At 46.0% G+C, this 16017-nt stretch overlaps 1 protein-coding gene across 3 annotated transcripts in view; it reads right to left on the bottom strand.

Moving 5' to 3' along the window:
- PCDH19 (protocadherin 19) overlaps positions 1–15519 on the bottom strand; it is a 120563-nt gene extending 105044 nt beyond the window's left edge. For 2 of the 3 annotated variants that reach the window (XM_021694581.1, XM_021694662.1), the window contains exons 1-2: positions 13373–15519; positions 9435–9762 (exon numbers count right to left, since the gene is read on the bottom strand). In XM_021694581.1, the coding sequence (XP_021550256.1) occupies positions 9435–9762; positions 13373–15519 (2475 nt within the window). Of the gene's footprint in view, positions 1–9434; positions 9763–10468; positions 10610–13372 lie in introns of all 3 variants that reach the window. The other variant, XM_021694511.1, reaches the window with a different exon arrangement.
- Between the last annotated feature and the right edge of the window lie 498 nt (positions 15520–16017).

Raw genomic sequence — 16017 nt, 5'->3', positions numbered from 1 at the left:
AAGAAAAAAAAAAAGAAGAAGATAGCAGGAGGGGAAGGATGAAGAGGGGGGAATCGGAGGGGGAGACAAACCATGAAAGATGATGGACTCTGAAAAACAAACTGAGGGTTCTAGAGGGGAGGGGTGTGGGAGAATGGTTTAGCCTGGTGATGAGTATTAAAGAGGGCACGTTCTGCATGGAGCACTGGGTGTTATGCACAAACAATGAATCATGGAACACTACATCAAAAACTAATGATGTAATGTATGGTGATTAACATAACAATAAAAAAATTTTTTTAAATCAGGCAAAGTCCCATGGAAAAGTTATTATTTAATGCTAATGCCATCCTGTTCTCTCCCCTAAGCTCTTAGGAACAAACATTGCCATTAGCATACTCCATCACTTGAGAGTCTGTACTTGAGAAAATGGAAATGCACTAGTTAAAGAAATGACCAGTATGCAAGATCAGAGTCAATGCCAATCTTTGGAATGCAGTGTGCCTGTGTCCTCACCATGGGTCACTGTGCCTGGCAGCACAGAGGAGGAAATCAGTCTTCCAACAAGCCATTCACCATTACCTATAGTCAGATGTCTCTGCTCAGACCTGCATTTTGAGTCCTGGCATCCTTCAAACATGTCAAGTTTCAGATATAAATGCTAGATTACAGACATCTTTAGTTGTAAAAAAAAAAAAAAAAAAAAAAGTTGTTTAAAGGTTAAACCAATCGCCCTGAATACAGACTGATTCCTGCTCATACATCTCACTTAGAAAAGATATGGTTTTATAGCTACATACCTGGATAAGATTTCCTCAAGCCAAGTGAATTAAAGGATTAGAGTAGAGTTTGAAACAGAATTATGTCCAAAAGGCACAAAAAGAGAAACTGAGCCTCTGAAAATAATTTCCAAGGAACTGAAATTCCCTACAAAGTTTTCTTAAGCTGGGTTGCATACATAGCAATGATTATTTGGCTGCTTCCTACTCAGAGCTCTCAATTAAAAGTAGCCCCCAGGAGATCTGTTCCTGGGCTATATCAAACTGGGGTGCCCTGGCCTCACATGTGGGGGAATAACACCCTGTTGTGACTAGACTTAGAAGCTTTTCCTCAGGAAGGTAACCAGCAGAGTGTCAACGGCTGGGGAGGGGGACTCTGAGTGCCTAAGCTCATAGACATGTGTATAATCAGGCCAGCCCAGCCCATAAATGCTCCATCACCACAGAGGCAGAATAAGTGGGTGAGAAGCAAATCACTCTCAATCTCTCTCTCTCTCTCTCTCTCTCTCTCTCTCTCTCACACACACACACACACACACACTCCCCTAAAGGGAGAGAGTCTGGCCTTTGGATTGAATTTATCTTCCTGCCAGCTTGCACAGAGAATCCATTTTGTTGAGAAGAGCAGACTACACAATCTGAGAAGAGGTGCCCTTCATGCTCTGGAAATCAGATATAGAAATGAAAATAATCCAGAAAGCAGGGACCACCAAGGCCACAGCGCTGGTGGCAGTGAGGGAGAGCAGCTTGCCACGGAAGAGCAGCCAGATGGGGCCCAGTGGGAGAAGCTGAAAACTGGCCACCCTGGCACTCAGAGACTTAACGGAGCATCTGAAGTCTATGCACACCAAGGCAGTGCTTAAGCATCTGACATGAAGAAGGCCTGGTGCTCGTCCATGAGCACTGAGCTCAAGGAGAATGCAGACTTCACATCAAGCTTCCGGTCTGCTTCTATCACAAACGGTCTGCTCAAAACTCAAGATAGCTACCCCAACACCTAACACCTGTCTGTCTGTCCATCTGTCTACCTCTCACTCTCATTTTTTTTCTTCCTGAAAAAACCTCCTTTTTTCTTCCTGAAAAAACCTTTCTTCTACCTCCCCAAAAGCTGAATTTAAAGGAAGTATAAGAGAGCCCTTTCATTTTCCAAAGTAATTCCCAGGCTCTACTGAATCCGAGAACCGCTTATTGACTTGGGGAGCGTTCAGAACCTGGAGCAGCAAAGTGAGAGCCATCTCTTTCAGGAGTGAGCTCAGGAGGCTAAAGCAAGTAGCACCAAACACATTCCCAAGAGGCTTCAATTTGTCCAGCCACAGGCTTACAAAGAGTGGAGGGAGATGAAGAGGATGGGAAGGGGGTAGCTGTAACCTTTAATTTTTTTAAATAATCAGGAACAAATATGAAATGTAGCATTTGTTAAACGTACCTGTCTTCTCTGGATGCCATGTATTTTAAATATTACATAATCACATTTTTTAAGTAAGTGAAATTCAACCAGGAAAGCCAAATGGTGAGAACTCAAGAGAATAATGAATTGGCCCACCTTTCAAAGGTTTTGTAAATCTCTCCCATGTGAGGAATCTCACTTTTCACTGGAAAAATCCAGACTTAACAAAGGACATTGGTCAGGAGTTGTTTATTCACATTACATGGGGCTCTTTCTTTTATGAACAAATCCACCGCAGGGTTCCTATAAATATGGAATGCCATCACTGTGGTTAATACAGGGGCTAATTTACAAAACACGCACTTGCTGCACAGCTTTTCAGGAACACAACCGACCGTTCAAAGGTATATCCACAGGTCCTCCTGTGACACCCAAACAGGCTTTCTGTTCTGTGACAGAAAGCACTTTGAAGCTGGACCAGAGGAACTGCTGTCAAGCAAAATGGAGTCGGGTTTGGCCCCAAAATGTTGTGTGCTTAGCTGAGCCATCTGTCCTCGCTGTAACTCCATTTTCATGATTATAGAGTGTAAATACTGGTTCCTTCTCACATCTCTTCCAGGGATGCTGTGGAACTGTGTAGTCCCAGCCAATATTTTTAAGCAAAATGCTGAATGATATAACAAATGAGATTTCTGCATGGGAGCCCAAGTTCCTGAAGCTGGCAGAGCTGTTTCTCCAGGCAGCCTCAGTACCTCCCACAGCATTCCCTGGGGTGACACAGGGAGGCGCTAGCAGCCTGGGTACACCCACTGGAAGCACAGTGACCCTCACCATGCAGCCCACACAAAAACCACTCGTAACTACACAACAGCCAAAAAGGAAATGTAACTTGAAGAGCATTTCCCTCTACAAACAACTGATCCTCTGGGACTTTCGCTTCAAGCCTCTCAATTGTTCGAAGTAAATGAGGCTCACATTAAAGGCCAGCCAGTCACACATCAAGAAATTAAGCCTCCTCTCAGTAGGGGAAAATGGCCGCTCCTGAGCCAGCCTTCCGCCTCTAACACACAGGCCTCTTGTACAAATGGCTTCATTTACCCACATCTGAGACACTCGATCCAGCCAAGCTTGGTCTCCCCTAAGCCCTGAAAGCTGAGATACACAAGCAGAGGGGTCAATATCTTAAACTCCAAGCAGCTGCCTCAGATCCACTGCAGCGCCGTAATTCAAAGACTCCAGCTTTGCCAGGAGGTGGCTTCATCCTTTTTTTAGCCCTCTAATTCCTAACAAGCAATCCCCCACACCCCTAGCTTCAGCCTCCGGGCACAGAATACCAAAACCACAGCCAAGACAGGGCAAGGATAGGGAAGGAGAGGTCTGCAGCTCCTCCCACCTTGTAAATCTAATCCACAATCAAAGAAAAACCAGGTAGGGCCACCAGGACCCAAAACAAGTGGTCCTCCCATAAGAGGAATTCCAAAGCCTCAGAGCCCTCTATGGAAAATGTCCTGCCTCCAGTCCCCTCGGGAGAGAAATCTCAGGATCATTAGCAAGCCCTCTGGCTGAGCTCAACTTTAGTGAAGGTGTATGGGGAAAGAGGTGATCTCTAAGGTAACCAGTTAATTGCCAATAAGGAATGATAATAATAAATTAGCAAATACTAATGTAAACTAACTCAGCTCTGCGGCAGTTGCATGGAGACGAGAGAGGAACGGTTTATTCTGGAACACATCTTGCAAGCAGATCCCCACTGGGAGACGCACTGCCTCTGCTAGATGTGAATGGGCCAATAAGATACAATGTAGGCAATGGGTGGCCCTAGAATGTCTCCTAGTAGAAGTGAAGCCTTTGATTTTTATTTATTTATTTATTTTAAGCCTTTGATTTTTAAAGAAAACCCAAGTGCCGATTCCTGAAAAGATGCGGGCTGCACTGTTTTCCATTGCTTCCTTCCGCAGCCTGAGGGTTACTTTTGACCCTTAGGGATAAGACTTAGGTGGTTCCAAGGCGCTGTCATAACAAGAAAAAGCAAAATAAAAAACGCTCACTGAACTGTTTGTTGGTTTGTTTTCATTGGAGGTGGTGTCATTTCCTTGCTATCCAAACCAACTTCATCATCCGTATCAATTTCCTAGTGATTTCTGAATCTGACATCTGATAGGTTTGGGGCTGCTCTTCTAGTTCCTTAACCCAGGGTTTCATTCAAATCCCTGCAAATCCCTAACTTTAAAACTTCTGTTTTAGGGACCAAAGCATGATGAGCTGTTTCTTTCTTCCTATTTTTCTTCAAAGCCTAACTGATGTTTTAGTTTCATTATTTGCACTAAGATGACATGCATTGAGACTTCCTGTAACAGGAAGCATTCAATTTGGTCTGCCACATACATCCTTAGTCTGCAAACTCTTCCACTGCTCAGTGCCATAGCAGAGCACACACATCCTTAGGCGGATGTCTCATATTGAAGACGCTACAGTTTCCTAGTGAAAGGTAGAAAAACAGAAAGAACTCAAGATTGAGTTTGAAACCAAAATCTAAATCCCTATGCACATATGACTAGAATTCGGGAAGCTTTTGCCTACTATGACTCCCTCAGAGTGTCAGCTCAGAATCATTCAACGTTAGAAAGTTAAAATTTTAAAATGCCTCACCAAATAGACTGGGTGTATGGGCCATTTGACCTCTCCTAAAAGCAGGAAGAGGTCTCATCACGTCTCCATTAGCAGTAGAAGAAATGAATTGCATCTTCCTCCAGCAATGATCACGGCTTGGTGACAAAAAGGGTAATGCAGAGATGCTGATGTACAGAGGAGTAACACTTTCCAGCATCCAGGGGTGCCCAGGAGGCATGCCTCCATTTCATAAGATTGGAAGAAAAAGTATTTGCCATAATAAGGAGACTCTAAAAATGTTGGAATATTTTTACAAAAATCTTAGCAAACTGGCAAGCCTATTATTATTCTCTCTCATCCATTCTCTTTCTTTTTCAATCTCTTTTTCCCTCTTTTCACTCTCCTCCCTCCACACATACATTCACTTATGCATATACTAAATCTATGGACTGAATATACCAGGATGCCAAGAAATGCAAATCTCACCCTTCAGTTTAAAATATTTAAGGGATACCTGACATCACTAATTCTACAAAAGTCTCCTGTAAACAGCAAAGACATCCTCCACTTTCCCTCTTCAAATCTGTGTACAAAACCACAAAATCCACGTAGCTGATTTCCTGACCAACATCAGAAGACTGGTAAATAATGATACTCTATTCTAGGCGAGACAGTCTCTGTGATACTAAAGGCTGAGTTCCAATTCCCTAGACTCGTGCTCCATTCCCTTTACCTTACCTACTTAACTGCATTTGCCATCACATTCCCTTTGGTTTCTAAAGCCAACAATGTTCAGATGTGGCTAGGTTTGCACACTGATGCAAAAGTTACCCTTTGCAGGCAGCACCAAACCTTAAGAGCTCAACAGTAAGTCTACATATAAATGATAGCAGGGTTGCCAAGGAAGAAGCAGAAGGGGAGGGCGAAGAAGTCTACAAAGTAATGTGGTTAGAAACTCTTTTGTATTGCTTGCAAGGAAATCACTGGGTGATCTTAGCTCCCCAACCAGACTGAACTCTCTGTGGGCAGATGCTGCATCTCATATTTATTTGGGATCCCCATGGTACCTGCCACACAGCTGAGCACATTGGATTCTCTAATAATGCTTACTGATATCTAATGCCATGGTGATAAGGTATGATGGAGTGCTGCAAGGGAAGAAGTTCCAACTCCTTTATAATGCCACTGTAAGCCTTGTAACCGACTCTGCAGCTAAAGAAGGGAGTGGGTTTGTCACAAGGTAGCCCAGCCGAGAAACCTAATGCGCAGTGCTTTGGTCCCAACCTGGAGAGTAATAATGTAACATATGCTCAGAAAAGAATTGCTATCCTGAGTTGAACTGACCTGTTTACTTGTCTGTCTCCTTGTAAACTCCCTAGGGTCAAGGATCAAGTGTTTTATTTTTGGATCCTGGGCAAGTAGTACAGTGTCTAGCACATTCTAAGGGTGAAACAAATGCTATTGGGGTTAATTAATGAACAAATAAAAGAATGGTTTGATGAAATAATGTAAAGAAAAATGTGACATAAGATTTAATACAGAAGTCTCCATAGAATCTCATATTTATCACATCATAGCACTTACCACTCTGTTATAACTTCTTAATAAATGGTGGTTTCTTGGATGGGTTAATTAATTAATAGGAAAATATAAAGAGAAGGTAGGAAATATATCAGGATATTACTATCCTAGGAATGGAGAATATCCTATTGAACGCAGTAGTAGCATAAATCATTCCATACTGCAAATCACCTGTTTGCTTGTCTCCCCTGTTAGAATGTACATTCCTTGAGACGACAGAACATCTTTTTTATTTCTATAACACCAGAGCCTAGAGCAGAAAAAAAGTAGACCCTCAATAAATATTAGCTGAATGTGTAAATCAACCATTCTTGCTCTTCTGTAGATTTCACTGTACCTAAGTATTCTACCTAGTCCTCGTTCAGGGGCTTCTGATATGGAAAGGAGAAGTGTCCTTTTCCCCATGCATAACTTTGTGACAGATGCAGGTTAAAATGGCCTGATTTGTGCTCAGTTGTGGGAGGGTCTCTCTTTCTGAATGGGTTTGTCAGTTGAACTCTATAGGACTGCATATTCGAAATACAGACTTAGCCTCACTGTGTCTAGTACACACTGCCTTGACCCTTGACTAGCCCTAGACACTACATCTCTGTGATTTTGTTAAATAAGAAGAGCATGTGGGGGTGCCTGGGTGGCTCAGATGGTTAAGCGTCTGCCTTCAGCTCAGGTCATGGTCCCAGGGTCCTGGGATCGAGCCCCACATCGGGCTCCTGACTCAGCGCGGAGCCTGCTTCTCCCTCTCCCTCTGCCTCTCCCCCTGCTCATGCTCTCTCTCTCTATCTCTGTGTCTCAAATGAATAAATAAAATCTTAAAAAAAAAAGAAGAAGAGCGTGTGGCTTTGTGAGTTGGGGACAGGATCAGAATTCAGACTTCCAATGGCTTTTCTAAATAAATGAAGCAATATTTTATTTCATTCTTCCTATAGGAGAATCAAAAAGAACACCAAGATCTTCAGTAAACCATGTAGACACACACAGTCATAGGTCTCCTGCCCCCTCTAAGTATCTCATAAGCACCAGAGCCCACATTTCTCTAGTGTCTTGAATTGATTACAGAAATAATCACCAAGCCCTCAGATGATTAATCTCCACAAGCAATAGCAGTCAGCACCTGAACCCACAACCGTGCCATCTTTCACCTCCATTGTTTATCATCCAATATGAATACTCCAACCACAACACTTTGTAGGTGTTATCTATACAAAACCAACTTTAATACCTCCTTAGTTACAGTGTCTATGGGGTCACACTCAGGTGTGCAGGCCATCATAAATGACTCTCCAATTATTGTCTAGTGAAGAGATCTACAATTCAGAGAACATGTATGTGTCATACCCTTTACATTACACAATGTCATATTATTCCTTGGACCAACCTTGCATGGTAGACGTGCCCATTTTGTAGATGAGGAAACAGAGACTCAGAGGGCTTCCATACCAAGAGGTGTCCCCAGATTCAAAATCATGGTCTACCTGATTGCACCACAGAGCACTATCTCTTCCTCTCCGTTGCTGAATTCTTAGTAGTCCACAAGTAGTCCTCTAAAAAGTCTATGATCTAGTTCCTAGTAGTATATACTGATATCCATAATTATAACTGTGCCTCTGTAGCATGATATTGGATTTTCAATAAATCCTTATTTATAGATTTATAGATTGAAAATATTGGTGCTTTTGTTGCCGGCAGAAGATCATTGGTTTCTCATTAAAAGCACTGCTTCTAGGTCCAATTACTTCTGATGAGAATGATTTTTCAGGAAACTAGGAAAAGCAATTGATCCAAGTAGTCCTAAAACCCTTTGCCCTATGAAATTGATACAAATACTATGAGACCATTTTATATGCATCATAGCCTAGGTGTGTCAGGCTGAATTATTTCCGAGGCAGGAAGGTGTCACTGAAACAGCACTTGCCAGAGAGTTATAGAGCCCTGTGATCTAGTCTCTCCTCTCTCTCTCTCTCTCTTTCTCTCTACCTCTCCATCTCCCTCTTCCTCTCCCTTCCTATACCCTTCCTCTCTCTGTGTGTCTCTCTATGCCTTGTTCTGTGAGTCTGAACAACTCCCTTACCATCTCTGGACTCTGTTTCATCTACTGAAGGGCAATCTATCAAGATAACTATTGCAAGGATCAAAGAACACAATGGTTGTGCAGGTGCTTCAAAAAAATGTGGAAGCGCCTTTCAAATATACTGTATTCCTTTCATTAGTGGCCTGGAAGAGGGCGTATGCCTCCGAGTGCATCAAATTTCCAACCAAAGAGGGACTTAAGCAATTCATGGAAAAATGAAACCAACCTAAGAACTGTTACTTACAGCCTTCTACCCACCCACCCACCATCATCCATGTTATTATTTGTATTTCAAGAGCCAGCAAACATCAGACCACGTAGTGTTAAAAAAAAATGCTTCCATTTGAAAACATTCATACCTGGTAAAGAGAAACAGAGCTACCTCAAATCATAGTTAATTTCTGAAATGTTCATTCTTAGTGACAGTTTCCAACCTCCTTGTTTGTCAAACGTCACCATGAGAACAACCAAGACAAGGCAAAGTGGCTTTTTAAAATTTTTTTGTTTGCCTCCCTTTAACCAGCCCATCCATACTCTTGGCAAAGCACACATATGGCCAAAGAAAAAGCAAAAGGGGGCTTCAGGAAGCTGAATCACTCGCACTGGGAAATTGGCCCCTGAACGTTCTAGAGTTCCCCCACCTTTAACACTACTTGTTGACTCTTTCTCAGCCACTTTAACTGGAATGCTGGTACCACTGGCTGGCAAAACACATACCCCATTTGCAACAGGTGCAGCAAATTCGTATCATGCCAGAACACCGTACAGAGATTTCAAATGCACAGAGCCCTTGAGCTCCTATGCCCAACATCCACCCCTACAGAAGCCCAATATGTTGGGCTACCCTTTGCCCCAAGAAACCCTGGTAGCAGACCCTGACTAGGCAGAGAAGTTCTCCCCACCCCTGCCAGGGAATTCTCCAGCACAGAGACCTAAGTGGTCTGGTGCGGGGTGGGGGGGTGGTGGTGGCGGGGAGCAGCATGGGAAAGAGATCTGGAAGGACCTCACAGAGCCCCTCAGCTGCACTCACCTCAGGCAGAGGCACACCATTGATGATCAAGTCTGGCTGCTGGGGACCCTGGCTGTTGAAAGAGTGATGATAGATGTGGTTGGCGCTGGTATTGCGGGTATTCTGGTTCTCCACATTCAGGAAAGTGCTCTCAGAGCGGCGGCAGCCCAGGGGCAGTGTCTGCTGGTGGTAGTCGAAATAGTTGAGGGAGGAGGTCAGGGAGGAGCAACTGACAACGTTCATCTTGTCTGTCTCCTCCACATCCCGGGGTACTAGACGGATGTCATTCTTACTGATTTTTTTCTTCTTGCTTGATTTCTTTTGATGCCCATAGGAGTACTCAGCGATTCTATGTGACAAAAAAAAAGGGGGGGGGCAACATGTATTGCTAATGCCCTCCCAAACCATGCATTGATTAATAAATATTAAGCACCCCAGAGGGTTGCACCCCATCTCTGCTCCAGCTTCTTATTCTGGTGCATTACATCATCGGGTTTCTCCCTGCATTTTTTACATGTGAACACAAGCTAAGGGCCATTCATTTTTCATATTAAACATACAAACCTCCCACTCCTCCATCCCCCCCCCCAAAAAAAATGTTTCTATGCTTTGGATGTGGAATTTCTCATATGAGTGGCTATTTAGCAAGGGTGGGGAGGACAGGGAAAGTTGAGCCTATGGGAGAGAAAGCATGAAAATGCTCAAATCTGGAGCTCCCCCTGGAACCCAGAGGAACCCCTGGGTGAAATAAGAAGCAAGTATTAATTTAACAGAAGAGGAGATAGAAGGAATTAAAAAATAACCTCATTTCCAGTTCCTCCAGGCATTTGCCATGGGGCGAACACTCTCTCAGTCAGGTTCCTCTTTGACCTGATCAGTTCTGCACTGGGGTAGGAGATCAAACCCCATCCTTTGACATACCTCAGCTTCTCTCCTCCACACCCTCCTTCCCCCCCTGCCTTAGCCCTGCTCCCTTCTACTCCCCACCCTACCCCACCCTCTCCTAGAGAAATAGGATAGCTAAACCCATTTGAATGAGGGGAAGTGCTTTTTACCTCTTTCCCCTTAGGCTCACTTTCTCCTCTGCCTTTTTGTCTTGTTCCTTGCTAATGGGAGAAACCGAGATGCAATGCAGACACTTGCTGTTTTGTCCTTTTATAAAACAGCCGAGGAGACAAGTGATGGCTAAACAATTACTGCAAAGGAATTTAAAGGTTAGTGCATTCAGCATCCTTCTCCATTCAGGTGTACCTACAAGCAGCTGTGCTGCAACTGGAACATAAAGAGCTCAATTTAATTAACACTGACACAGACCCAGCAACGTGCACCAAAGACACCAAGCATTAAGAGACTTGTCAAAAGAAATACATTAAAATGTAGCCAGATTTTCAGTCATTTATTACTTTGCACATAATGATTCACCTTATTGTTTGAAAATTCTATTTCTGGGCAATAATCAGCAAAACAATAGGGTTAATAAATAATACAGGTTGATCTTTACAAGGGAAAGACTGTGACTGTATTCTCGTTCAACAAAGCTAATTGTCTGAATACAAAAAGGGAGCTCAATTCAGCAGCAATTGCAGATCACCTCACGCAAGTCTCATAAATGAATGCATTTGAGGAAGAGGCTCAGGAGGGGCTGAGAAAAGGAAACCTCTTGTCTAATACATGGAAAGACAGGCTCTTGAACTTTAGGTTTCTAAAACGTCTGAGCATACAGGGAGATTGCATGCTTCCAGAGGCAAATTCTTACTCTGTCCTGGGGATGTTCCTAGTGCTGAGCAGTTACATTCCTCTCGCCCTTTCGCTCTGTGTTCAGGCAGACTTGCAGTGATGGCAAGCTGATGCTACTGGAGTTTGAGAGCAGAAAAAATCCCAAAGACCCCAGGACTAGGGTTTATTTTCTTCTCTAATCTGTTTACAGAATCCATGGGAAGTTTTAATGATTTTGTTTACCCATGATGGGTAAGTTTGGCAATGCCCCGTCCAATTACTTGGCTGAGGCATTCACTGAGCAGCCCTTTCTGTATTGACCAATTATTTAATTAAACTGTACTTCATTAATCCCAAACCACCATAGGGAACAGAGCTCTTTACAAAATACACATGTGAGTGAAGTAGGAGAGCACTGAGATTTTCTTTTTTCTTTCTTTCTTTTTTTTTTTTTAATTTCAAATGCTCTCTTCCCTGTTTAATGATCTCCCTGGCAAGCTCTCAGAAAGAGCTCTCACTTCTAGTCATACATCACCAAGAAGTGGCAAAGCCTTCACTATCTTTATTTCAAGATGATTTCTTTTTCATCATGAAAAGGGTCTTATACATTTACTTTACACTAAGGAAATGGCTTAAAAAGAGTCCACTCTATCATTATCTCCATATAAATAAAATTTTACAGACCCCGCATTTTTTCTCCTATAAAAATTGCCACTGGCAGTCATACAGGTTTCAAAGGTAAGAGTGGTATTAATTTCCATTTCTCCCATCTGAAATGACTCAGAGCTGAAGGAACGAAAAGTCATGGCCATTTCACTAGTAACAGGATTAAAGCATTTATGAGGCATTGCAGCTGCTCTTTTATGGCACCTGATTGATATTCATGTGTGGTAAGCATTTGTCTACTAACTTGTGTAACGCAGAGAATAGTAAAAGGGAAACAATAATTGCATGGCTGTTACATATTCAGGGGGCTCTGATTCACAGAAGTGTGCATTTCAGATGGTGTCAAATACAAATTGGACCTACAGGAACATATTTTGACTGATTAACATGCAAGCACAGATGGCACAAAAGACACACTGGATGTGTAGGTGTGTTGAAAGCACACACACACCTTGGTTGGAAACAGCAGCATCATTCAATTTCAGCAAACTAAAGAAACAACTTCTTTTTTTCAACCCTTTCGATGAGACACTGCTGGAAAAAATTACATGTATTATCCTAAATTGGACTCCAGAAATACTTAGACTTATTTGTTCTGTCCAATTGTAAGGAAGGGCTTCAACAACACCCTCTAATGTGTTTATCAGGAAATCTTTTTTTTTTTAAATACTACTTGTCATTCCAGTTTCTGCGTTTCTATTCTCATCCCGCCCCCTGCCCCCCCCCCACACACACCCTGCATATGCTTCAAGAGAAACTGTAACACAATAGCCCATAGTGACATCCACTGGTAGGGACCAGATCTTAATGCCACAGCTGAATCCCACATTACAGAAAAACACCATCAGCTCCAGATGATTGCTATTTTTACTGCAACATCTGGAAGTGAAGTCCTATCCCTCATTGGGATGTTTGGTCTCTACCCCACCAACCAACCAGATATGTGAAAACATAAATGACTAGTAGAATTTCACCATACATAGCCAGATGTTTTGGGGAATGGATACAAAATAAGCCAAGAACACACTTTTTAAAAAAACACTAGTCACCTGCTTCCCCACACATTTCTGTTTTCCCTCCACTGTTTCCTACCTTAGACACCCACTCACAGGCTCTCTTCAGTTTTTCCCTACAACAGGACCAGGCAACTACCAGCACTCCCTCTCCTTTCAGTATCTGTCCCCAAAACACTGTGCCCCTGAAATCAAGTTGTGGGACTTGGTGTTGGTGGTTCTGCTGAAAATTGACTCTCTCTTTCTCTCTCTCTCTCATTTTTTTCCTGCCATAACTTCATGGAGACAGCTGCATGAATTTTAAAATGATAATTGCTTTCCTGCTCATCATCATTATGTGACAGAATCCACCACTCGAACAGTAAATGATTGTCTTCCAGCAAATTGTCAGATCAAAAGAATTGATCAACTAGGACTGCCACAAACTTTCCCCCCTCCAAAAAGAAGAGCAGTATGTACGCAGCATGCATTTAATTAGGAAACAAAAGCACTGGGATTTTCACACTGAGACACAGATACACCTTATTCATCCAAGACAAAGGAAAGAAAAAAAGTTGGCTCTACCTGCAGTTGTAGGTCCGGATCTCTTTGTTGTCTCGCTTGCACTTGATTGCCACGAAGATCATAGTGACAAAGAGGATGCCGGCAATGGAGCCCAGGGCGATAATGAAAATCAGGGACAAGTTCACGGAGCCCATTGACTCTTGGGCGTCAAGAGCAGGGGACAGGTAGATTAGGACTAGTGCAGAGGCGGAGAGAGACGTCTTGCCGTGGTCGTGGGCCACCACAATAAGCTCATAAGAAGCCTTTGAGCTCTCGCCAAAGGTGCGAGTGGTTCTGACTTCGCCATTGACCTGATCTATTTCAAAGAAGCCGCGGTCGCCCTCGGTCATGTCGTAGGTGACTCGGCCGTTCTCACCCTCATCATAGTCGTCTGCTTTGACGACGGTCACCAGATAGCCTATGCCAGAGTTGCGGGGGATGTAGACCTCGGCAGTGCCGTTGATCAAGGGTGGGGCCGTGATGACCGGGGTATTATCGTTGACGTCGAGGATGATGACCCTAACCGTGGCGTTGCTCTGCAGCGAAGGCAGGCCGCCATCCTTGGCCAGGACCTTGAATTCGAATGCCTTGGTCTGCTCGTGGTTGAAGGATCGAAGCGCGTAGATGTCGCCCGAGTTGGGGTTGATGGAGACATAGGTGAAGACAGGCATGTCCCGCACCTGCGACGGCACAATCTGGTAGGAGACACTGCCATTGAGACCCAGGTCGGGGTCTCGGGCAGACACGGAAAGCAGGTAGGCGCCAGGTGTGTTGTTCTCCTGCACCATGACCTGGTAGTAAGGCTTGGAAAAGTGCGGGTGGTTATCATTCTCGTCGGTGATGCGAACTGTAAAGGACTTGGCACTCTGCAGCATGGGCACACCGCTGTCGCGCGCCTGGATCGTGAGGTTGTACTGGTCATGCTGCTCACGGTCCAGCCGTCCGTCCACCAGGATAGTGGAGAAGCTCTCATACTCCTGCAGCCTAAAGGGCACGTTGCCCAGCAATCGGCACTGCACGCGCCCATTGAGGCCCGAGTCCCGATCAGACACCCGCACCAGTGCAATCACGTAGCCCGGGGGGGCGCTCTCGCTTACCTCCACCAGCTCGCTGTTAACTGACAGCAGGTTGATGACCGGCGGGTTGTCATTGGTGTCGAGAACGCTGACGGTCACCTTGCAGTGTGCCGGGATGGAGTTGGGCCCCAGGTCCTTGGCCTGCACGTCCAGTTCGTACACATGGCCTTCTTCATAGTCTAGGGCACCGGTGACTGTGACCAGGCCACTGTGTGGGTCGATCTGGAAGAGCTCACGCGTGCGGTCGTTGACATAGCCGTAGAAGGAGTAGACCACCTGGCCATTGGTGCCCTCGTCTGGGTCGCTGGCATTGAGGCGGATGACTGGTGTATTGGGAGGTGAGTTTTCTGGCACGCTCACTGCGTAGGTGGACTCGCCAAACACCGGGTTGTTGTCATTGGAATCGGTCACCTTGATGCTGAGGCCAACAGTGCCCAGATGCGGTGGGTCGCCGCCGTCGAGTGCGGTGATGCGAAAGCTGTAGTGCGACTGTGTCTCGCGATCCAGACTCTTCTCCACCACAAGTTCCGCAAAGCGTGAGCCATCGCCGCGCGTCTTGATCTCCAGGCCAAACAGCTCATTAGGCGTGAGCTCGTATGTCTGCACGCCGAAGCTGCCTGAGTCCGGGTCATAAGCGCTGTCCAGCGGGATGCGCGTGCCAGGACTAGCTGCCTCTGAGATCTCCAGCTCGATCTGTGCCGCTGGGAAGCTGGGCGCGTTGTCGTTCAGGTCCTTGATCTCCACCTTAATCACGCATATCTCCATTGAGCTGGACATGACCTCGAGCGAGATGATGCACTTGGGGCTCTGGCGGCACAGCAAGTCGCGGTCGATCTTCTGCTTGGTGACAAGCAGGCCCGAACTGGGGTTAATGTCCACCAGGTGCGGGGCTGAGTTGGACACCACACGGAAGGCAGAGGCCTGCCGTGGATCCAGAGCAAAGCCCGCCTCGCGCGCGTCCTTGGCCACGTTGGCGATCACCGTCCCGGCGCGCTGCTCCTCTTCTACCGAGTACTTGAGGTTAATGAGGGCGGCTGCCTGCGTCCACAGTACGGCCAACAGCAGCAGCACCGGCAGCAGGAGCGACTCCATGGCTGCGCGGGGCTCTGCCTGGCCTCGCCTCTCCACACCCCTCCGAGGCCGACGCCGCCGGCGCTCCAGCTTCCCGCTGACTCGGGCCGCCTGTTGCGCGCGCCCCGGGGCCCCGGAGGCCGCGGGAGGAGTCCCGCCCAGCGCGGCCCGGCGGCGCGGGGGAGACACCCGCGCTGGCTCCAATGCTGAGGTTGCAGCAGACTCGTAGGGGGTTGCCGGGGGGCCCGGGGGCTCCGGGGGGCCAAGGGAGCGCCACGCGGCCCCGAGCCCCCTCCCTCCAGCCCGGCTTCTCAGTTTTCCCCCTTCAAAGTTAGCCAGGCGCGACTGGCCGCAGCGGGGCAGGGCTGCGGGTCCGACGCGGTCTGAGCGGCCTGGTCGACGGAAGGCTGAGTCTGGACCGCACTTGGGGCCAAGACCCGGAGGGCCGTGGGAGTGCACCCTCTCAGGCACTGCCCGGCCCGCCGCGGCACACCGGCACTGGGGCTGGCGAACGCGTTG

This window comes from Neomonachus schauinslandi, chromosome X, assembly GCF_002201575.2.
Source record: "Neomonachus schauinslandi chromosome X, ASM220157v2, whole genome shotgun sequence".
Lineage (NCBI taxonomy): Eukaryota > Metazoa > Chordata > Mammalia > Carnivora > Phocidae > Neomonachus > Neomonachus schauinslandi.
Note: the sequence above shows the minus strand (reverse complement) of the source record. Positions and strands in the feature narration are given on the sequence as shown.